Source organism: Vicia villosa, linkage group LG1 (genome assembly GCF_029867415.1).
Source record: "Vicia villosa cultivar HV-30 ecotype Madison, WI linkage group LG1, Vvil1.0, whole genome shotgun sequence".
NCBI classification, from domain to species: domain Eukaryota; kingdom Viridiplantae; phylum Streptophyta; class Magnoliopsida; order Fabales; family Fabaceae; genus Vicia; species Vicia villosa.
This window is the reverse complement of record NC_081180.1, coordinates 14,819,331-14,843,129: the sequence shown is the minus strand read 5'-3', so window position 1 is coordinate 14,843,129 and position 23,799 is coordinate 14,819,331. Positions and strand designations below refer to the sequence as shown.

Genomic DNA, 23,799 nt, shown 5'->3' with positions numbered 1-23,799 from the left:
AAATTGTACGTGAGATATCGAAACTAATAGAGTTATAAAAATAATAATAAAAATTTATACACTAATATTAACTGCATCCAAATATTTACTGTGTTTTGTTTTCAAGTGGAGGTTAATAATAATAAATGATAAGAAGAGAAGTTACATAGTTTAGTTATAATTGGAGATAATAATTGTGTGTGAGATTGTGCAAATATTTTCATTTTTAATTATAATAATTTTGAAGTATTGATCAAATCTAACAGTATATTTTAAGGGTGTCACCGGTAAGGGATTTAATTAAACTCTCACCTTAAACTTCACCACTCATTATATTGAGTAAATTTAACGAGAGTTTTAGAATATATATCCACGTTGACCTTTTGTTTTAAATATAAAAAGGTTAATAAATTTATGTCTTTCATTTATTTTTAAGTGAGATATAGTTTTTTTTATTAAAGACTGTCTTTGTATTTTGTAATTTTAAAATAAATACTATTTCTCTATAAATATTCGTAATATTTTTTACATATTTTAAAAAATATCAATAAATTTAATAGAATTAATATATTTATTAATCTTTCAATAATATCATATGTATATTAATTAATAATGCCAATCCAATAATTATTCGAAGCAGACAACGTGGTATCTTTCTCATTCGCGGCACTTTTCTGATAACATGAGGATGGTCACCACAAATGATCCGATACTAGCCGCACTTTTTCCAAACCGTCCGGCAATCGGAGCAAATAAACTTCATAATCACAATCAAAATCTCATACACGCAAAATCAACAGTGCGGAGCCGTGGTTGTACTGCCCGTGCAAGCAGTCCCAAATTTCCGATTTCTAGCAACATCATGTTAGTGCCTTTTCTTTCATTTTGATTTGACACAATCCAAAAAACTCAAATGCACCAAACTCAATTGTTGTTAGTTAGAACTCTAATTGTAGTCTTGTTGATATATTGAGTGAGGAAAGCTCCTAATTCTTTCTATTTAGAATCCTAATTGTTGTTGTTTAGGGATTTCTATTCCTATAGCTTGTAGAGAGCTTGTTTTGTTTTCTTATTTTTAGTTATTATGAGAATTGTTTATATTCTTGATTGAAGCTATTGGTAAGAGACAAATATTGAATAAGTAATATGAAAATTACTAGTATATTGGGCAACAAACTGCTCGCCGCAATCCTTTTTTCGAATGGCAAAGGGGTCTCTTCCAACTTAACAAGCGGTCCTGGGTTTAAATCCAGTCATGAGCATGTAGCAGTGTTAAATCTCTTGAGGGAGAGCTTTGCCGTCTATTATGGTCCTCCCCGGCTCGAGGGTTAGTCTTTGCAGTTGTGTGCAAAGAATACCCGGTTTTTACCATACCCCGGCTCGAGGGTTAGTCTCTGCAGTTGTGTGCAAAGAATACCCGGTTTTTACCATAAAAAAAAAAAAACTAAATTCATTGTCATAAGAGAAACAATATTGCTACGCATGAATCTTTGCACTCTCTCTAAAGGATCCGATGTTTCTGGTGCTATTAAACCAAAAGTGTCAAAAAGTAATGGAAAAACAATCAATTTAGTGTAACTAACTAATTAGTGTAATTAATAAGTATAGTAATAGTAATGATAAGATTAGAAATGACACTAGTAGAGAGAGTGTTGGGATAGTAGAAAAAATGGCGGAGAATAGACTTCAATGGTTTGGGCATGTAAAGAGAAGACCTGTAGATTATGTGGTAAAGACTAAAGAGAGTTGATGAGAGGAGTCAAATAGTTAGAGGTAAAGGAAAACCTAGGAAAACTATAAGACAAGTTATTAAGAAAGATCCCGAGATTAACAATTTAGATAAAAACATGGTCCTAGATAGAGAACATTATGGTGGAAATTGATCCATGTAACCGACCCCATTTAGTAGGATAAGGCTTGATTGTTATTGTTGTTGTTGTAGTCTCGTAATATTTATCATATCCGCAACAATAACAAAATGTCCCCTAAAAAATTGTCTCAATTCTACCCAATGTTAATACTATAAAGATCACTATTCTCCATTTTGTACATCAACAATTAACATGAGTAATTGGGTATGATCACCATTCTCTTTTATTCATTTATCATCTTTTCTTAATCTTAATATTTTCTTAATCTGTATGAAATGATTAAATATGATTATTTTGGGAAGGAGAGAGTATCTAATAACAACCAAAATTTGTATTTTGAGTGTAAAGCTAACGGCTATTACTTTTTTTAGGGACTCCACGGGACAAATATGGATAACGTGTTTTTATTTCTCGTGGAAATGGTTTTCTAGACTTGTTTCTTGTTACTTGTTATTATCTCTTAATCTGGTTGGTGTGGCTTCCGAATATCCAGCTCCCTCTACTTATGCGTGTGAGAGCATTACCAATTACTATTCCCCTGTAAAGCATTTGAGATTAAAAGGTGAGGCACTCAAGAGAAAATTGAATAGTATCATTGCTCCACATCATTCATTGTCCTACCAAGAGGTCGTTCAATTCAATCCTCTGTGAGAAACCTCTGTTTTGATTTAATATATTGATCTACCACTTGTTTACATAAACAAGAACTTTTGTGTAACAGGTGTGGGATGCTCTCAAAATTCTTGATGCTGCTGATGTTGATAATCCAGAAGTTTCATTGGGAATGTATGTATGATGTCTTTCTGTTTTATTTATTCTCTTTACTGTTTCTATTGAGTGATTCTTTTTGTTTATCGCATAAAGTTAGCTGATTTTTAAATGCCTGATGATTTATAATATGCAGAGTTGAAATATACTCTCTGAGAGTTGTTCCGAAAGGGTTATCTGGAAAACCACAAGGATGGAATAGTAAGTTATCTTGGCCTTCTTTTGTAACATATTTTGTCACTTGTTAATTGTTATTTGTAACAAATGGATAAAAATGCAAGTATGTCTGATGAGAAAATAAACATGTATTTTATCGAGTTCCGTTTAAGGTCATGCCAAAATAGAAAGATTTATGTTGAACTAGTGTATACTGCATTTGAACTTGTTTGGAGCTGTTGATCTGTCTATTATAGTTTCTGAACTTAAATGAATATTTGTGACGATATACTCTTCCATCCAAATTCCTTTCCAAAACCAAAGTTTAGCCTCACCATTTATTCTTTTCTTTTATTTATAGCCTATCATTTCACTTATCTATGTACCTCACAAACTGATTAACTAAAGGGGTTACCTATTAGAAATTCACTTATTTATGGAATTTATTTTTCAGGGGAGCATCTTTGGCCTCGTTCTTATGGGCTGACAACTGTTCCATCTTTGACTGATTTACAAAACATTCGCCCTGCTGACGTTAATGGTAAGGAGAATCACTGCACAAATATTTTACCAACATTACAATTTTGGTTGATATTACAAGCTTCTCTTAGTGAATTCATCAAGGGGAAACAAATACTATGGGGAATGCATAACTAGCTCGCCCAAATGTTTGAGGCCAGCCAACAAAGAAGCTGCTTCGGACACTGAAGCAGACAAGAGAACATGGGCACCACCTAAGCAGGTCACATTTCTTTCATTCGTTTTTGTTTTTGATTCTCATTTTCAATTTCATATAATTGATTGTTGATCATGCTTGATCTAATGTCTCAGGTTAGGGGAGATATTGCAAGAGCATTAATGTACATGGCAGTCTGTTATGGGCTTCAACAACCAGGAGGAAGTCCTGCTCTTCGCCTTTCAGACACTCCAAATGTTGGTAGGTTAAACTGTTGAAGTTCCTACTCAATAGTATTTGGATTATGACCTAAAATTTGGATCATGTATACCTTCAAATTGAAAATTTATATGGTTACCGCAGAAAACAGAGAGATGGGACTGCTTTCCACGTTATTAGAATGGAATGAAGTTGATCCACCTTCAAGGGAAGAGAAACTGAGAAATGAAAGGATATGCAAATTTTATCAACATAACCGGAATCCTTTTGTTGATCATCCGGAGTATGCCAAACTTATATGGAAGAGTGTCATTTCAAGGCGTACTCCTCATGATAATAGTGATGATAAAGGAAAAGAATTAGGACGAGTGCCTCAAATACCTCACTTGTAGTATGATAAAACTGATTAAAAAAAATATATTCTTATCATCAAATTTTTAGTATTTGGTCTGTTTTAAAGGATTGCTTATCAATTATTGCAGATAGTTCTAAAGTGCGGTTGATGATGATAGCCTTATAAATTTTTGAACTGGTCATTAGCTTTCTCAGCCTGCGGTAAGTCTTATGGACATTCTTCATAGTTTCATTATCATTTGACTACTTAGGTTTGCTTTTTTGTTCTAAGTGGTTTTGTTGGCATATTTCTTCTGATTTGATTCAAGTTTTTCCCAAACTTTTAGATGGTTTCGAGTATAATCATACTCATCCTCATGCATCTCTAGATCATATGATTTGGACTTGTTCTAAATTGAGTATCAATAATAATTTTTTAGAAAAAATCAAATAATTGAGTTTAATCACATGTGTTAGGTCATGTTGGTGTTCAGTTTACTATCTATCTATGCTTCATGCCTTTCCTAACTTGTTTATCCAACTCTGCATGTTGACTAGCTTGAGTTTTGAGCTTGCTATTTTTAAGGTGTAATATATCCTCATTCACTATCCAATTCTATTCTTTTGGAAATTGAACTTGAGCTTTATTTTGTTCTCCATATATACAATAAAATGCATGATATAACATATTTATAACTGAGTATACTATATATCCGAGTCTTTTTTCTTTATGCAACTGAGCATTCAGGAGGGAGGCCTTGAGGAAAACGTTTAGTATCAGTGCAATAGTTGTAAATCATATAGTTCTTTTGCACCCATTGAATCCTAGCATGCCCTGTTGAATCCAAAGATTGTTTCATCCATGATTGATTACTTGAAGATGGAGTTTTGGATGAGCAAGACGAACCCGAAGAAGAAGTCCAAACACAAGCTTGGATGTTGAAGTTTCCATATGAAGCAGTGAATGGAGATTGGGTCCAATCTGTTTTCACAAGGCCTCCCCTTGTGGCCCAATTGTCAGCATCCCAAAGACTTGAATATATACTCATTACTTGGCTTTTTGGAAAAGGAATACCCTTTGATTCAAAATTCTTGAATTCTCTTAGAGGAGTTCCATCCACAGAAAATCTGATACATGATATGACATAAAAAATGTGTTAAAATATGAAAATAACTACGATATCATTTCATATATATAGGAAAAGTAAGGCTGTGTGTTTGTACATGATGCTTTGAGGATTCCAAAGAATGGAATAAGTGTGAAAGTCCTTGGTGGGATCAAACCACAAATAAAATTGTTGTTCTTTGTTCCCTTTCCCTTGTGTGTAAATGTTCGTATGAACAATATAAGGATCACCACTTAGGTTACCAAGAAATTCAAAATCTATTTCATCATGAGCATCTCCAAGAGAAGATAGCTGCATCAAATAATTCATTCCCTTAATTTCTTGCTAAATATTTTATATAAAACACATATACTATGTAGGAAATTGATGAAGGACACTTACATAGTATGTTGTGACTGTTCCAGCAGAGTTACCAGGCACAAGCTTTAGTTGCATGTCAATTTTTCCAAACAAATATTCATTTTTAGAACGAAATCCAGAGCCAGAGGCTTTGTCCAAAGACAGTGTAAGAAGTTGACCGTTGTTGAGGATTTTGCCACGGCCTTCACCCCATGTTATGTCAAAGTATTGGTTGAAATTACTAGCAGAAGCTGCTACAAAAAATGCTACGAAAAGAAGGCCAATAAGTATTCTAGTTGCCATTTTTGAACTAGTTAGGGAATAGGAGGCAAGTTGATTAGAAGGCAAAGAGAAGTGTATTTGGTGAGGAATGAGTTGCATGCAAAGGTGTGAAAGTATATATAGGACGTGAATAATAAATGTGAATAGCATATTGGGTTTTGGAATTGGTGGAAATGGTTGGGAAAAAAAATATTAGAAACGTGTAAGATTGATGTGTAGAATAGATTCAGGTTGACTTGTCTTTGGTGAATTAAGGACTATGGTGGGGTCATGACAGCTAATGAGGGATGATACATCCCAATGTTATTATCAAATTATTTGTGTTAACGTAATGAACAAGGTTTATTCAGTATATACCTGAAAAACACTAGCTTTTAAAGTTCATTCGTATCAAATTACATTTGTCTCGTTTAAAGCAGCCTTCCTAGTGTGCCTAATTGAGTAATTAGCAATATTTTGATTACGTTTTTTTTACATGGAGTGAAGAAGATAGTCTCTTCAAGTTAGTTGATAATCTGCTGGGAAGCTTGGACTAAGATGATATTGTTCATGGAAGAAATCATATTAAAGAGAAAGATAAAAAAAATGAGCACTAACATCAAACAATGTCTTTGTAAGGTTGCATATGAACAACTCACATTGATTGTGAAAAGTTGGGATCATCTGAAGTGACTCTCTATAATCGTGTTACAATGAAAATTTTGGAGGTTAATCACCTAACACGTATTAGATGGATTGTTTTTAGAAGGATTGTGTGGAGAAGGTTTCATTGTGATTAGAGATCTTTTATGTGCACTTACCCTAATAGTTAACCTATTGCTAGGAGGAAGATGTCTCCTGAGTTTGGTAGAGTTTGTAGCTTTTACATCCTTGGCACTATTATTAAAGTCTGGTGGTGGGATTTGTCTTTTTTTGCTGTTAGTTTTATTTAGAGGTGTTTGATATGAAAAGTTTATATGAAAAAAGTCAGCAAAGATGTGCTCAAATATTACAATAACTTTTAGTGTTGAGACCATATTGCACAGTGCAAACAAGGTGTTGAACAAGCGACGTGAAGATTCTTATATGGCAATGCACGCATTAGATTTCTCGAATGCTTTCAACACGATAAACCGATCAGAACTATTGTGCGATGTGAGAGTGAGATGCTCATATATTTTTATATGGTTAAGTTTTTTATGGTCAGACAACAAAGTTGTACCTCTAGGTTGACCATATTATGCTAGCCACTAGATTGCAACAAGGAGACTCGTTGGGGCCTCTCATTTTTTATCTTGTGTTACACCGACTTATTCATAAGATTAGAGATAATTGCAAGTTTCTTCTTCGTGTTTGATATCTTGATGATGAGACCATCAATCATATGGGATTCTAATGAGGTGGCTAAAGTCCTTGATATCATCTAAGAGACATGTCAAAGATTGAGTCTTGAATTGAATATTCCTAAAACTGAAATCTACTGGCCTTTGTGTGATGAAAATAAGCATCTTGGGAAGGACGAACGGTTGTTACCTTTAGACATTGGGAGGCCAGAATTGGAGGTGAAGTTTCTCACGGGGGTTGTTAGTCATGATAGCGGTTTAGTCAAGCGGTTGTCCATGAAGAGAACTATCAGGGATATTGTGTTCATTCATCTTCTTCAACAATTATGGATCCATAAAGTGAGCTTTTTTTTACTTCGATCTTGCATGAATATTGTCAAACAATTTTTTCTGCCATGAGGACGTGCCAACCGATTCACATGGAGGAGGCAACTACTTGATTTGCGAGGGGTTTTCGAGGATACTATGGTTGACGAGGCCCTTTCTTTGGAAAACTTCAATTGAGGGAGACTTTTTTACCTATTAGGGTTGGGGGATGAATTTGTACTTGGTAGTAGAGGGTGTCTCATATGCTTTTGTGGCTTTTAGGTCCCAATCTTAGGTGTTACAAGATCATATATTCAGAGGTAGTGGAATATGTGGTACGCACTCTAATTTTGATAGAACTTTGAATGGTCTTAGTAGTACGATTATGAATTTTGACCTTAACAGTTATACTAGCAAGGACGCGTTCTCTTCTTAAGTTTGACATGACCACAATACAAAAAGTCGTTTTTGAGTGTTTGCAAGTAGCACATGTTTATAATTTTCTTCTAACAAATGCTATTTGTGGGCTAGGCAAACATATAACATTAAAAGAATATCGCACTACTCTTAAGTATTGCCTCATGATTCCATGATTTCCTATTGAGGATTGCGGTAATATGTCTGTTGAAAGAGTATTGTGGTGTACTTTTCGTTATTATCGTATCCACAGGGATTATTGCGATATCACCGCCGTTCTATAGCCTATTTTGTCTTGAGTTAATGTTACTTTAGTTTTAGGTTTGCAAAAGATCATTCAATTCTTTTAGTAGCAAAGAGTAAATTAATGAAAGTTCTAAGTTAAAGAAAATGTATCAAGATTCGATTTCATCGACCTAAGTTTGTATGTTTCCTTATAAATATATGCTTATGAACTTGCTAACGATCAATATAATTACGTATCGACACCTATATCGTCCGTGTCCGCAACGATATAGCTAGATTTACCGTATTGTTTAACCGACGATTTCTCCACCGTTTAAACAATACAAATAACGTTTTAAGAACCGATACTTAGTAAACATCAAACTCTAAATCCATGTCTGCAACTTATAGTTTGAAAGATGATGAGTTAGGTCTAGATACAAACATTGATGTCTCAAACATTTATACCAAAGAAAAAGCTTTAATAAACAAACTAAACCATCTATATTGATCATCACTTGTTCATACACATATATTCACAAGAAAAACATACAAAAGGCTAGGAAGATTACATCTTATCTTGATACAAAAGGGATTTAGCTATCCATGAGAATGGTAGCTTGCACAAGAAGGAAAGGATGAAGATCAACAAGCATCAAAGGCGATTAATCGACGATCAAGGCTTCCAATCTTCAACTCTATGTTTGCTACAGTGTATTATGCTCTTGTTTCTCTCTAAAATATCTCTACATATCTTTAAAAGTGATCTGGCCCATAAACAAATAAACAAAGTTTCGCAGACCGCGCTTAGCGCGGTGCAGCCCGCTAAGCGCGCTATCAATAATTGCTTAAACCGCCCAACCGCGCTAAGCGGGCTCCAGACCTCGCTTAGCGCGGAACTCTCTGCCAGAGCTTCCTTCTATTCTTCAAAAGCGCGCTTAGCGGGCTCAACCTCGCTTAGCGCGCTACCTTTTTTCAGCCATCCTTGGCTTTGGTCTTGGAACATCTTCAAAGTGCTTTTTCCATGGTCCAAGCTTCCAATTATCTATAAAAACTACAAAATCCAACATAGATTGCAAAGATAAGAACTATTCAACCATAATATAAATATAAGAATAAATATATACCAAATGACAATAAAATACTACTATTAACCACAAAAAGACTTGAGAGTTACCAAAAATTACCTAAGATATTTACACAAATTGGTAACTAACAACTCTCCCCAACTAAACCTTTGTTTGTCCTCAAACGAAAACAAACACAAAAACAATCAACAAGCAAAACCAAGAGAGCACAAGCTAAGACAAGAACAAATGGGTGGTTCAAATTCCATAAGCACACAAGCAACATCTCACTCTTGCTCAAATAATACCATGCTTGAGATACTAATACTAAATACACAATTGATGTAAACAGCTCCTAAAACAAAATAAGTTCAAAATTGAATCACAACCTACACACTTCTCTAGTAAGAGACAAAATTGAGGACCTAACACTCACACAACAATGTCGCCAACATCCAGAATTAATTATGCAATCATCTACACAACATTTATATAAAAAGCGTAAAAGCAAGAATCACAAAGACTTTAGGGTTGAAACTTGGGTTGGTTAACAAGGAAGTGTCATTTCTCAAGGCCATTGAAACAAAAGGGGTCAATTCCTAAGAGAGCATTCAAATCATGATTATATCCACACATCCTTATCAACCGATCACACAATTTTATTGCTCAAGAGTTCATCTTTTTATTTTGTTGGAACTAGCTATATACAAAGCTCTTCTCTTTTCCTTTTTCTTTTTCTTCTCTCTTTTTTTTTTTTTTAAACTCTCTTGAGCAATTATTTATTTTCTTCTACACACCAATACAACCAAGATCAAAATTTTATTCTCCCCAACTTGAATATTACCACCACATAATCACGAATGCTCCCTATTCTAAGGCGAAAAGGAATCAATCCTAACCACATTTCATGGTACTTTTCAAGGTTCAAAGAAAGTCATCAAGATTCAAATCAAAAATCGGCAATTATAAGGCATGACATGATACCGATTGAATCTTGGCAAAATGGCTCAAAGTGGTTAGCAAATACTCACACACTCACCGGGTAGGTTATATTTGGAAGAGAAGTTATACTCGTAATGCGAAACAAAATGCTTTGATCACTTTCATGCTTTACACAATTAAAATAAAAAACGCAAGATTAAACATAATAAACACGAGTTAAACGCACATTGTTGGTAACCACAAAATAATATATATATGTACAATGGAAAGGCTCCTCACACTAGTTTTAGAACTAAAATGATTCATTATTGAACTATATTTGTTAAAGAAAATATGACATCTCATTTGTACAATTACAAGCATCTCATTCATGGTATATTAAAGGAACGGTAGAAATGTACCTTGCACGTACTTAATTTCACACTATATCATCACCGCCCCAATTGGTTGTAAAAGCTTGCTTCATCAAAGGAAGCACTTTCACAAGAACAACAACAAAAATTTAAAAACACACTTGCATATGTATATAGAAATAAAAGCAATTAAACTAAAAACTTAATAAATTAAAAACAAACACCAACAGGTGTCAAAATATCCAAAAAGGCATAGCAATGCCTAAGGTTCAAAATACCTCGTCCTATAAAAGGACGGAACAAAAAAACTACAAAGCTTAAGTCAAAAATAAAAAAAAAACTAGCACTAAACATACTAACTAAACATACTAAGCATCAACTAAAAAGAACTACTCATCCTCATCATCTTCCACATTCTCATCCTCGCCACCATCTCCCTCCTCCTCAGGAAATGGACTGACCTCAGGCCAATTAGCATAATCCACCAAATCTTGGCGAGAACTCCACGGATGAGCCACATGGGGCTCCATCATCTGCAACCTCAGCTGAGACATAGCGTCATGCATAAACATGAATGCTCTCTGATGTGCCATATGAAATGCCAAGTTCTCCTCTCTATCAGGATCACTACGGCGGCGAGCAGGGCGAGCAGCAGCAACAGGAATAGCAGTTAACCTGGATAAACAATAACGCTCAATAAAAGTATCATCAATAAAAGTGTCAATGGACATAAGCCCCTCAGAAGGAATCTGCACTCTAGCTTTCCTGCACAGATTCATGATCAAACCCGGGAATATCAACTTGCAGGGAGCACGATCACCATGGCGAGTTCCACTCAAAGCAACCCTCTTCAGCTCATTCGCAATAATGCGAGTAATATCTATCGGCTCATGCTCAATCATACGAGCAACTAAAGCAGCAGACTCAGCAGGCAAAGAAGAAGTGTGACTCCTAGGCCTCAAATTATGAAGGACCACAGACATGAGAATCTGAGCATTAGTAGACAACGACTTCCTAGAGAATTTCTGGGGCTGTTGTGAAGGATTAAGATCATAAGACTGCCCAACCGAACACAAGACCTCCCTCAGATGCTCCCAATCGAAATTACCCCGTGCTAATTGCACATGGTACCCACACAGCTCACCATCCTCAAAGGGTAATTGAGTTCCAAGAAACTCACGGATAGCCTGACGAGAAAAATCAATTTCCTTACCACGCACCCAAGTTTTGAACTCAAAGGGAACACCTTCAACCGGAAATTCTTCATTTGGAACGGCATTAGCATAGAACTCTCTTACAATCTCCAAATGAAACTTAGGTGCAGGCTCACAAAGTCTAAGCCAACCATACTCCTCAATGGTGCGATGACACCACCCATAGGTTCCCTCAGGATTGATCCTCACAATTCGCTCTGGCCACCATGTCCTAACCTCTAACTTCTTGTACCTCGCCTCCTGGACATGACTCTTAAAACGGTTTTGATTAAACGGAATAGCCCTAGGTGCTTGAGAAGAACTGCCACCTTCGGTTCCGGTCTTTCTTTTCTTAGAGCCCAGGAATTTCGGTCCCATCTGAAATAATTAGGAACACGGCACCACAAAACCAACATGTTAACACAATACATAAAAATTAAACAGCCACAGCAAGAATTAAAGCAAAAGATCACTCCCCCTGCATCAAACAAAAACAGGGAGAAGAGGGGATTTTTTTTCTGAAATCCCCAGACCGCGCTAAGCGCGCCTACCGCGCTAAGCGGGCTCTGCGATTTGCAGAAAAAATCCCCTGCGAACCAGGGTTTCATCCATGCATTTCCAGCACCCAAATATGATTCTAAACAAGCACAAAGCACTGGAAACCAGATTGAATCACTAAGTTTTCAAAACAACAACCCTAACCACAAAATTTCTATTCCTAAACTAAAATTAAAGCCTAATATATAAAACAAGCATAAAGAAATAGCAAAGGAAATAGAAAAATACCTTGGTGATGATGAAGGAGAAGAAAAAGCAAGGAGTTAGATTGCTAAACAACACAAAAATGGAGAAGCAAAGAGAGGAAATTCTTTTAGGAGAGCAAAATGAGGGAAATGAGGCCACAAAACCTCAAAACCCTATTTTCTCCATTCAGCACGCGCTGGGCCGGGTCTAACAAACAAAGGCCCAAAATTCAAAAATATTTTTTTTTTCTGAAAACTGACCCGCGCTAAGCGGGCTCTGAGGCGCGCTAAGCGCGCAATCCACTGGAACTAAGGGGTCAAAAATTTTCAAAGCGCGCTAAGCGGGCTAGGAGCGCGCTTAGCGCCTGTGACAGAACACAGAATTTTTTTTTCCTCTACCAGCAAATGCAACTTTACCGGTAGACTGATTTTGGCTCGACCAGAACGCACAAAACATAGACGGTAAAAAACACATAAAACAAGCAGAATATTTACAAATTGGGGTGCCTCCCAATAAGCGCTTTGTTTAACGTCGGTCAGCTCGACGGTCAAAGGCAATCAAGGATCACCAAACGATAAAACACAAGTTTCACGATTAAAATCGCATCCTCGATAAACCTTCAACCTCTGACCATTAACTACCCATTCTTGCTTAGATTTTTGGTCCTCTATCACAATAGCCCCATGGCTTCTAACCTCTTTGACCAAAAACGGTCCGGACCATTTAGACTTCAACTTTCCCGGAAAAAGTCTTAACCGGGAATTGAAAAGTAAAACTAATTGCCCTACCTTAAAGTCCTTCATTCTAACCTTACTATCATGATAGAATTTGGTCTTTTCCTTGTAAATCGAATTAGACTTATAGGCATGCAATCTCATCTCTTCCAACTCATTAAGTTGGATTTTTCTTCTCTCTCCACACAACTTGTGGTCAAAATTCAAAAGCTTCAAGGCCCAATATGCCTTATGTTCTAGTTCTACGGGAAGGTGACAGCTTTTACCATACACCATTTGGAATGGTGTAAGACCGATCGGTGCTTTGAAAGCGGTCCGATACGCCCACAAGGTTTCATCAAGCTTCATCGACCAATCCTTCCTAGAGCTAGACACAGTTTTCTCAAGAATTCTCTTAATTTCTCTATTGGTCCTCTCAACTTGCCCATTAGTTTGTGGATGATATGGAGTAGCCACCTTGTGCTTTACTCCATATTGCTCCAGCACTTTCTCAAGCGGGGCATTACAAAAATGAGATCCACCATCACTAATTAATACTCTTGGCGAGCCAAACCGCGAAAATATATTTTTCTTCAAAAACTTTATCACGGTCTTACCATCCGCTTTGGGTGAAGCAATCGCTTCCACCCACTTAGACACGTAATCCACAGCTACCAAGATGTATTCATTTGACATAGAGGAAGGGAAGGGTCCAACAAAATCAATGCCCCAACAATCAAATACTTCTACTTCAACAATACTTTGGAGGGGCATTTCCTCTCTTTTCCCTATTCCACCAGTTCGTTGACAACTGTCGCATGAGGCAACATGGTGGTAAGCATCTTTGAACAAAGTAGGCCACCAAAATCCCGATTGAAGGACTTTTGTGGCCGTACGCAAACCATTAAAATGACCACCATACGGCGAATTGTGGCAATGCCACAAAATGCTTTTTGTCTCCTCATCCGCGACACATCTTCTCAAAAGATTGTCACTACTCAACTTAAACAAGTGAGGATCATCCCAAACATAAAAATTAGCATCGTTTAAATTTTTTTTTCTTTGATTCCAAGTTAGATCCTCCGGTATCCAGCCAGATGCTTTATGATTAGCCATATCTGCGAACCAGGGTCTAACTTCTTGTACCATGTACAGTTTTTCATCGGGGAATTCTTCCCTCACTTCTTTTTCATTGTTTGTCACCTCGGTATTCACTAACCGAGACAAATGATCCGCAATCAAATTTTCTGTACCTTTCTTATCTTTCACTTCAAGATCAAATTCTTGAAGCAAAAGAATCCACCGAATAAGCCTCTGTTTTGAATCAGGCTTGGTGAGAAGATATTTGATTGCGGCATGATCAGTATAACACACCACTTTAGAACCAATGAGGTAAGAGCGAAACTTTTCCAATGCAAATACAATTGCGAGCAATTCTTTTTCGGTAGTGGCATAGTTAACCTGTGCCTCATTTAAAACTTTGCTCGCATAATGTATAGCATGGAATTGTTTGTTCTTCCTTTGGCCTAAGACCGCACCAACCGCATAGTCACTCGCATCGCACATGAGTTCAAACTCAAGCGACCAATTAGGAGCGACAATTATGGGTGTGGTGGTCAAATTTGCTTTAAGTTCTAGGAAAGCTTTTAGACATGATTCATCAAAATTAAATTCCATACCTTTGTTGAGCAAATTACTCAAAGGCTTTGCAACCTTGGAAAAATCCTTGATGAATCTTCTATAGAACCCAGCATGTCCCAAGAAGCTCCTTATGCCTTTCACATTCACCGGAGGGGGAAGCTTTTCAATAACTTCAATTTTTGCCGGATCGACCTCAAGCCCCTTTGAAGAAACCTTGTGGCCAAGAACAATCCCATTCGTCACCATGAAAGTGCATTTCTCCCAGTTGAGAACCAAATTTGTTTCTATGCATCTCTCCATCACCACATCAAGGTTTTTCAAGCACAAGTCAAATGACGACCCGTACACAGAAAAATCATCCATGAACACCTCAATGCTTTTCTCGATCAAATCAGAAAAGATAGCTTGCATGCACCTTTGAAATGTTGCAGGAGCATTACATAGTCCAAATGGCATTCGTCGGTATGCGAAAACGCCAAAAGGACATGTAAAAGCAGTTTTCTCGTGGTCCGCCGGATTCACTGATATTTGATTGTATCCCGAATAACCATCCAAGAAACAATAGAAATTTCTTCCGGCTAACCTCTCTAACATTTGATCCATAAAAGGTAATGGAAAGTGATCTTTTCTTGTTGCTTGGTTCAACCTCCTATAATCAATACACATACGCCACCCGGTCACCGCTCTCGAAGGAATCAACTCGTTCTTCTCATTTCTCACAACTGTCAATCCACCCTTCTTAGGAACCACATGCACCGGGCTCACCCATTCGCTATCGGAGATGGGATAAATCATCCCCGCCTCTAATAACTTCACAACCTCTTTTCTAACAACTTCTTTCATGGTTGGATTCAATCGCCTTTGAGGTTGTGCCACGGGCCGAAAATCATCTTCTAACATAATCTTATGCATACAATAGGCCGGACTAATACCCTTCAAGTCGGATAAAACCCATCCTATTGCTTCTTGATTCTTTGTCAACACTTCCTTCAATCGATGCTCTTCCTTGTTAGACAAACCACTATTAATGATAACTGGCTTAGTAGAATTGTCACCGAGAAACACGTATTTCAAGTGAGACGGTAACACATTCAACTCCACCTTTTGCTCTTCAACTTTAGGTTCATCCTTCAACTCTTCAATTTGAGTTTCAAATGGATTCATCTCCTCACAAGCCTCTAAATTTCTCAAGCAATCTTCAATTTCCTTCTCTTGATCTTTGGTGAGAACTTCAAGAGCTTCCATTAAAGTCTTCTCAAGAGGATTTGACAAGTGCATTTGATTCTCCACTTTCATAATAGCCCTTTCGGTAGCATCGATTCTAAAACAATCATCCTCATCATTAGGATGCTTGATGGCTTCAAAGAGATCAAGACATAATTCTTCATCTTGGTACCTTAATTTCATTAAGCCATCATCAATATCTATCATCATTCGGGCCGTCTTCATAAAAGGCCTTCCTAAGATCAATGGAATCTCAGGATCTTCTTCCATGTCTATGACAATAAAATCAACAGGATACCAAAATTTGTCAACCTTGACAAGCAAGTCTTCCGCAACTCCATGAGGATGGGCTGTGGATTTATCCGCTAATGATAACGTCATTCTTGTCGGCTTCAAATCGTTGATTCCTAATCTTCTCACCATAGACAATGGGATCAAATTAATGCTAGAACCGGTATCTACCAAACCTTTGCCTATGTGAACATTTCCAATAGACACCGGTAAGGTTACCCGCCCAGGATCATTCGATTTTATCGGAGTAGTGCGTTGAATTAACGCATTACAACAAGAGCTCACCGTTACTACCTCCGGATCCAAGAATCTTCTCTTCTTAGTGATGATGTCTTTGATGAATTTTGCATACATCGGCATTTGCTCTAATGCCTCGGAAAAAGGAACATTAATTTGCAACTTGCTAAAAATATCCAAGAACCGAGCATAGTGCTTTGCATCTTCTTTCTTTGACGGACCGGGAGGGTAAGGTAATTTCTTCACTTGTATAGAATCATCCACCTTCTTCTTTCCCTTCTCACTCACACTCAATTTTTTTCTCTCACTTTCTACAACTTTCTCAAGAGTTTCTTTTTCCACTAATTCTTTCTCTTTCTCATTTTCAACTAAATCACCCTCAACATTTTTTTCTACTTCAATCACCCTATCCTTTTCACTCTCAACAATTTCCTCCTCAACTATTTCTCCTACACCCATATCAATATTTCTACCGCTACGAGTTAGAATTGACTTACAATGCTCACGAGGATTTTCTTGTGTAGTAGCCGGAAAAGGACCTTTGTTTTGATCGGCAAGTTGCTTTGACAATTGCCCGACTTGAGTTTCAAGGTTCTTTATTGCGGCATCCGTACTCTTTTGGCTTGCAATTTGCAATTGTATGAATTGGCTAAGAGTGTCCTCGATTGAAAGCTTTGTTTGTTGAGGTTGTTGATTGTAACCGCCTTGATAAGGATTTTGACGATTCGATGGGCCCGCTTCCGGCCTCCATCCTTGTTGATAACCTTGATTACCTCTTTGTTGGTAACCTTGGTTATTGTTGTAAGGTTGTTGTTGTTGTCTCCCACCATATCCTTGATTAGGATTAGACACATAATTCACCTCTTCACCCGGTGGAGGACAAAAACCTGTTTGATGGTCACCCCTACACAATTCACAACACATCACATGTTGATTTTTAGAAGGGCTCCCATTTATCTCTTTGATTTGTTGAGGGAGTTTTGACATTTGTTGAGTGAGCAATTCTACTTGTTGTGTCAATAACTTGTTTTGAGCAAGTATTGCATCACTAGTATTCAATTCAAGAACTCCCGGTTTTCTTTGCAATGCACTACGGTTGTGTTGCCCTTGATGATCATTCAAAGCCATTCTATCAATGATAGCAATCGCTTCTGCTGCAGTTTTTAACATCAACGAACCACCCGCGGTAGCATCTAAAAGAGTTTTTGGTTGAGGTTGGAGTCCATTTCTAAAGATATGGATTTGAGACAATTCATCAAACCCATGGCCTTTGCACTTTCTAACCATGGACTTGAACCTCTCCCATGCTTCATTGAGAGATTCATTCGAACCTTGAGAGAACACCGCAATAGAAGTTTTAGCTTCCATGAACCTATTGTGAGGAAAGAACCGATCCAAGAACTTCTCTTCTAACTCGTTCCAATTTGTCATGACATTATTTGGTTGATCAAGGTACCATTCCTTAGCTTTTCCAATTAAGGAATGAGGAAAAAGTCTCCTGAACACCTGTTCTTCTTGGTTTTCCGGAGCACCAATTGTTCCGGCGATCTCGTAGAACTTTGTTAGATGAGTAAATGGATCCTCGTGATCTGCCCCTGTGAACGGATTTTGGTATAATAATTGAAGTAACCCCGTCTTCATCTTGGAGTTTCTTCCATTGGCTTGATCACGAGCAAATTGTGCATTGAGTCGAGGGCTATTAACACAAGGCCCTCGAGCTGGAACATTAGGGATCTCTCCTGCCATTTCTCCCTCAACTAAGTTTTCAACCGGAGTTGAAGAAGAAGATGCCTCTTGTTGGTGTCTTCTTTCCCTAGCTAGTTGTCTCCTCTTACGAGTTTTGCTATTCTCTCTACGAGCAGTCCTCTCAATCTCAGGATCAAAAAGGAGTTGATCTGCAGGTACACGTCCTCGCATAAACTGTAATCTGAAAAACTAACCAAGCAAATTAACAAACACAAGGAAAATAAATTTAGAAACAAGATATTACTTATAAGACTCAATACAAAACAAACTATTGCAATGCTTGCAATATCTAAACAACAATCCCCGGCAACGGCGCCATTTTGTTGAAAGAGTATTGTGGTGTACTTTTCGTTATTATCGTATCCACAGGGATTATTGCGATATCACCGCCGTTCTATAGCCTATTTTGTCTTGAGTTAATGTTACTTTAGTTTTAGGTTTGCAAAAGATCATTCAATTCTTTTAGTAGCAAAGAGTAAATTAATGAAAGTTCTAAGTTAAAGAAAATGTATCAAGATTCGATTTCATCGACCTAAGTTTGTATGTTTCCTTATAAATATATGCTTATGAACTTGCTAACGATCAATATAATTACGTATCGACACCTATATCGTCCGTGTCCGCAACGATATAGCTAGATTTACCGTATTGTTTAACCGACGATTTCTCCACCGTTTAAACAATACAAATAACGTTTTAAGAACCGATACTTAGTAAACATCAAACTCTAAATCCATGTCTGCAACTTATAGTTTGAAAGATGATGAGTTAGGTCTAGATACAAACATTGATGTCTCAAACATTTATACCAAAGAAAAAGCTTTAATAAACAAACTAAACCATCTATATTGATCATCACTTGTTCATACACATATATTCACAAGAAAAACATACAAAAGGCTAGGAAGATTACATCTTATCTTGATACAAAAGGGATTTAGCTATCCATGAGAATGGTAGCTTGCACAAGAAGGAAAGGATGAAGATCAACAAGCATCAAAGGCGATTAATCGACGATCAAGGCTTCCAATCTTCAACTCTATGTTTGCTACAGTGTATTATGCTCTTGTTTCTCTCTAAAATATCTCTACATATCTTTAAAAGTGATCTGGCCCATAAACAAATAAACAAAGTTTCGCAGACCGCGCTTAGCGCGGTGCAGCCCGCTAAGCGCGCTATCAATAATTGCTTAAACCGCCCAACCGCGCTAAGCGGGCTCCAGACCTCGCTTAGCGCGGAACTCTCTGCCAGAGCTTCCTTCTATTCTTCAAAAGCGCACTTAGCGGGCTCAACCTCGCTTAGCGCGCTACCTTTTTTCAGCCATCCTTGGCTTTGGTCTTGGAACATCTTCAAAGTGCTTTTTCCATGGTCCAAGCTTCCAATTATCTATAAAAACTACAAAATCCAACATAGATTGCAAAGATAAGAACTATTCAACCATAATATAAATATAAGAATAAATATATACCAAATGACAATAAAATACTACTATTAACCACAAAAAGACTTAAGAGTTACCAAAAATTACCTAAGATATTTACACAAATTGGTAACTAACAATGTCCTAAACCTCAAGTGAGAAAAGAGATTAGAAACATGTTTTCAATATTATAAAATTTTTCCGATGAGATGGCGGATGGCAGAGACCCTCTTGACTTTCTTACGGAAAAGATGATGAATCTTTTACAAAAAAATTTAAAAATTCATGTATAGCAATCTTGTGTCTCTATGTCTATGTCTATAAATATTATTTTGAAAAAAAACTAATTTACTATTTAGAACGTGTCAGTGCCACAATTTATTATCCAGTTGCAATCTATTTTTACATTAATAATATTTGATAAATCAACTAATCACCATTATCTACCACAAATTTAAGATGATCCTGATTTTGATATATCTATTATGATAGCAAACATGCACAAAAGTTCATGTCCTATTTAAGGATTATCGTGATAATGGGTTATATAGGCGGGTCACTAACTAAAGTTTCAGCAAAGAAAAAATGGCTTTCATTAATTGACATGTAATTATTTGTGCTCACTGTTTTTTCAAGTTTCAAACTTCAAAATGTGATGTATTATTAGTACGAACAAGTGTTATTAAGAGATGGAAAGTTTCAACGGATACAGGTGTTGATTTTATTACACATTTAAGAGCTTAGGGATAATTAAGAAATGAGCTGGGTTGCTTGTTTCACCATATTTGACATCTGTCAAAATTGGGTTCAAAATCTATAATATAAGAAAATTAATGGTTATGGAAAAGTCCAAAATACCCTTATTTGATTTTTTGCCACCACATAAAAATTGTGGTTTTTTGGTCTTTGTACCATAAAGTTCTTAATTTTATTATTAAAATAATACAACACTATATTCTATCAAACACATCAAATCTCTCTCTATTCTCTATTTTTTTTCTCTTTCATCACTTTTTCACATCTTTCTTCCAAAAAAAATCTATCATCTATAATATAAGAAAATTAATGGGTGTGGAAAAGTCCAAAATACCCTTATTTGATTTTTTGCCACCACATTAAAATTGTGGTTTTTTGGTCTTTGTACCATAAAGTTCTTAATTTTATTATTAAAATAATACAACACTATATTCTATGAAACATATCAAATCTCTCTCTATTCTCTATTTTTTTTTTCTCTTTCATCACTTTTTCACATCTTTCTTCCAAAAAAAATCTATCATCTATAATATAAGAAAATTAATGGTTATGGAAAAGTCCAAAATACCCTTATTTGATTTTTTGCCACCACATTAAAATTGTGGTTTTTTGGTCTTTGTACCATAAAGTTCTTAATTTTATTATTAAAATAATACAACACTATATTCTATGAAACATATCAAATCTCTCTCTATTCTCTATTTTTTTTTCTCTTTCATCACTTTTTCACATCTTTCTTCCAAAAAAAATCTATCATCTATAATATAAGAAAATTAATGGTTGTGGAAAAGTCCAAAATACCCTTATTTGATTTTTTGCCACCACATAAAAATTGTGGTTTTTTGGTCTTTGTACCATAAAGTTCTTAATTTTATTATTAAAATAATACAACACTATATTCTATCAAACATATCAAATCTCTCTCTATTCTCTATATTTTTTTCTCTTTCATCACTTTTTCACATCTTTCTTCCAAAAAAAATCTATCATCTATAATATAAGAAAATTAATGGTTGTGAAAAAGTCCAAAATACCCTTATTTGATTTTTTGCCACCACATTAAAATTGTGGTTTTTTGGTCTTTGTACCATAAAGTTCTTAATTTTATTATTAAAATAATACAACACTATATTCTATGAAACATATCAAATCTCTCTCTATTCTCTATTTTTTTTTCTCTTTCATCACTTTTTCACATCTTTCTTCCAAAAAAAATCTATCATCTATAATATAAGAAAACTAGTGGTTGTGGAAAAGTCCAAAATACCCTTATTTGATTTTTTGCCACCACATTAAAATTGTGGTTTTTTGGTCTTTCTACCATAAAATTCTTAATTTTATTATTAAAATAATACAACACTATATTCTATCAAACATATCAAATCTCTCTCTATTCTCTATTTTTTTCTCTTTCATCACTTTTTCACATCTTTCTTCCAAAAAAAATCTATCATCTATAATATAAGAAAATTAATGGTTGTGGAAAAGTCCAAAATACCCTTATTTGATTTTTTGCCACCACATTAAAATTGTGGTTTTTTGGTCTTTGTATCATAAAGTTCTTAATTTTATTATTAAAATAATACAACTCTTATATTTTATCAAACTTATCAAATCTCTCTCTATTCTCTATTTTTTTTCTCTTTAATCACTTTCTCACTTCTTTTTTCAAAAAAAAAAATCTATCAATCTATAATCTATAATATAAGAAAATTAATAGTTGTGGAAAAGTCCAAAATACCCTTATTTGATTTTTTGCCACCACATAAAAATTGTGGTTTTTTGGTCTTTGTACCATAAAGTTCTTAATTTTATTATTAAAATAATACAACACTATATTCTATCAAACATATCAAATCTCTCTCTATTCTCTATATTTTTTTCTCTTTCATCACTTTTTCACATCTTTCTTCCAAAAAAAATCTATCATCTATAATATAAGAAAATTAATGGTTGTGAAAAAGTCCAAAATACCCTTATTTGATTTTTTGCCACCACATTAAAATTGTGGTTTTTTGGTCTTTGTACCATAAAGTTCTTAATTTTATTATTAAAATAATACAACACTATATTCTATGAAACATATCAAATCTCTCTCTATTCTCTATTTTTTTTTCTCTTTCATCACTTTTTCACATCTTTCTTCCAAAAAAAATCTATCATCTATAATATAAGAAAACTAGTGGTTGTGGAAAAGTCCAAAATACCCTTATTTGATTTTTTGCCACCACATTAAAATTGTGGTTTTTTGGTCTTTCTACCATAAAATTCTTAATTTTATTATTAAAATAATACAACACTATATTCTATCAAACATATCAAATCTCTCTCTATTCTCTATTTTTTTCTCTTTCATCACTTTTTCACATCTTTCTTCCAAAAAAAATCTATCATCTATAATATAAGAAAATTAATGGTTGTGGAAAAGTCCAAAATACCCTTATTTGATTTTTTGCCACCACATTAAAATTGTGGTTTTTTGGTCTTTGTATCATAAAGTTCTTAATTTTATTATTAAAATAATACAACTCTTATATTTTATCAAACTTATCAAATCTCTCTCTATTCTCTATTTTTTTTCTCTTTAATCACTTTCTCACTTCTTTTTTCAAAAAAAAAAATCTATCAATCTATAATCTATAATATAAGAAAATTAATAGTTGTGGAAATGTCCAAAATACCCTTATTTGTTTTTTTGCCACTACATTAAAATTGTGGTTTTTTGGTCTTTGTACCATAAAGTTTTTAATTTTATTATTAAAATAATACAACTCTTATATTTTATCAAACTTATCAAACCTCTCTCTATTCTCTATTTTTTTCTCTTTCATCACTTTCTCACTTCTTTCTTACAAAAAAAATATATAAATCTATAATATAAGAAAATTAATGGTTGTGGAAAAGTCCAAAATACCCTTATTTTTGTAAATGATACCTTAAAAAAAATGAAGTCTGTATACGGGAAAAAATCTATTATTGACTTAAATATTTTTATATACGAGAATTTGTATTTATGATCAAATATTTTTGATCAAAAAATGGTATACGGGAAAAAATATATTATTTATCCAAGTATTTTAATATACGAAAATTTAATATTGATCCAAATATTTTTGTAAATGATACCTAAACAAAATTAATATTTGTATACGGAAAAAAACTATTATTTACGAAAAATGGTATTTATGATCCAAATATTTTTTATTTAAAAATGTTATACGGGAAAAAATTTATTATTGATCTAAATATTTTTATATACGAAATTTACTATTGATCCAAATATTTTTGTAAATGATACCTTAACAAAAATGAAGTCTGTATACGGAAAAAAATATCTATTATTGATTTAAATATTTTTATATACGAGAAATGGTATTTATGATTAATTATTTTTAATCCAAAAATGGTATACGGGAAAAAATATATTATTGATCTAAATATTTTTATATATG

The 23,799-nt window shown here is 34.9% G+C and overlaps 2 protein-coding genes across 3 annotated transcripts; one reads left to right on the top strand and one right to left on the bottom strand.

The window, feature by feature from the left end:
• Positions 1-614: 614 nt before the first annotated feature.
• On the top strand, positions 615-5,397 carry LOC131629337 (uncharacterized). 2 transcript variants are annotated; one of them, XM_058900130.1, is made up of 10 exons: positions 615-843; positions 2,222-2,477; positions 2,572-2,636; positions 2,755-2,819; positions 3,229-3,315; positions 3,386-3,516; positions 3,606-3,711; positions 3,814-4,057; positions 4,152-4,224; positions 4,751-5,397. In XM_058900130.1, the coding sequence occupies exons 1-9, from the start codon at positions 662-664 to the stop codon at positions 4,153-4,155; spliced, it is 1,140 nt and encodes a 379-aa protein (XP_058756113.1). In that variant the 5' UTR covers positions 615-661; the 3' UTR covers positions 4,156-4,224; positions 4,751-5,397. The 2 variants fall into 2 exon arrangements, with proteins under 2 accessions (XP_058756113.1, XP_058756106.1); XM_058900123.1 differs by having other exon boundaries at positions 3,814-4,060.
• Positions 4,579-5,862, bottom strand: LOC131629351 (xyloglucan endotransglucosylase protein 7-like). Its single transcript, XM_058900141.1, has 3 exons — positions 5,511-5,862; positions 5,227-5,420; positions 4,579-5,130 (listed from the first exon to the last, which is right to left on the bottom strand). Exons 1-3 carry the CDS (start codon positions 5,847-5,849, stop codon positions 4,731-4,733), a joined length of 933 nt encoding a protein of 310 aa, XP_058756124.1. The 5' UTR covers positions 5,850-5,862; the 3' UTR covers positions 4,579-4,730.
• Between the last annotated feature and the right edge of the window lie 17,937 nt (positions 5,863-23,799).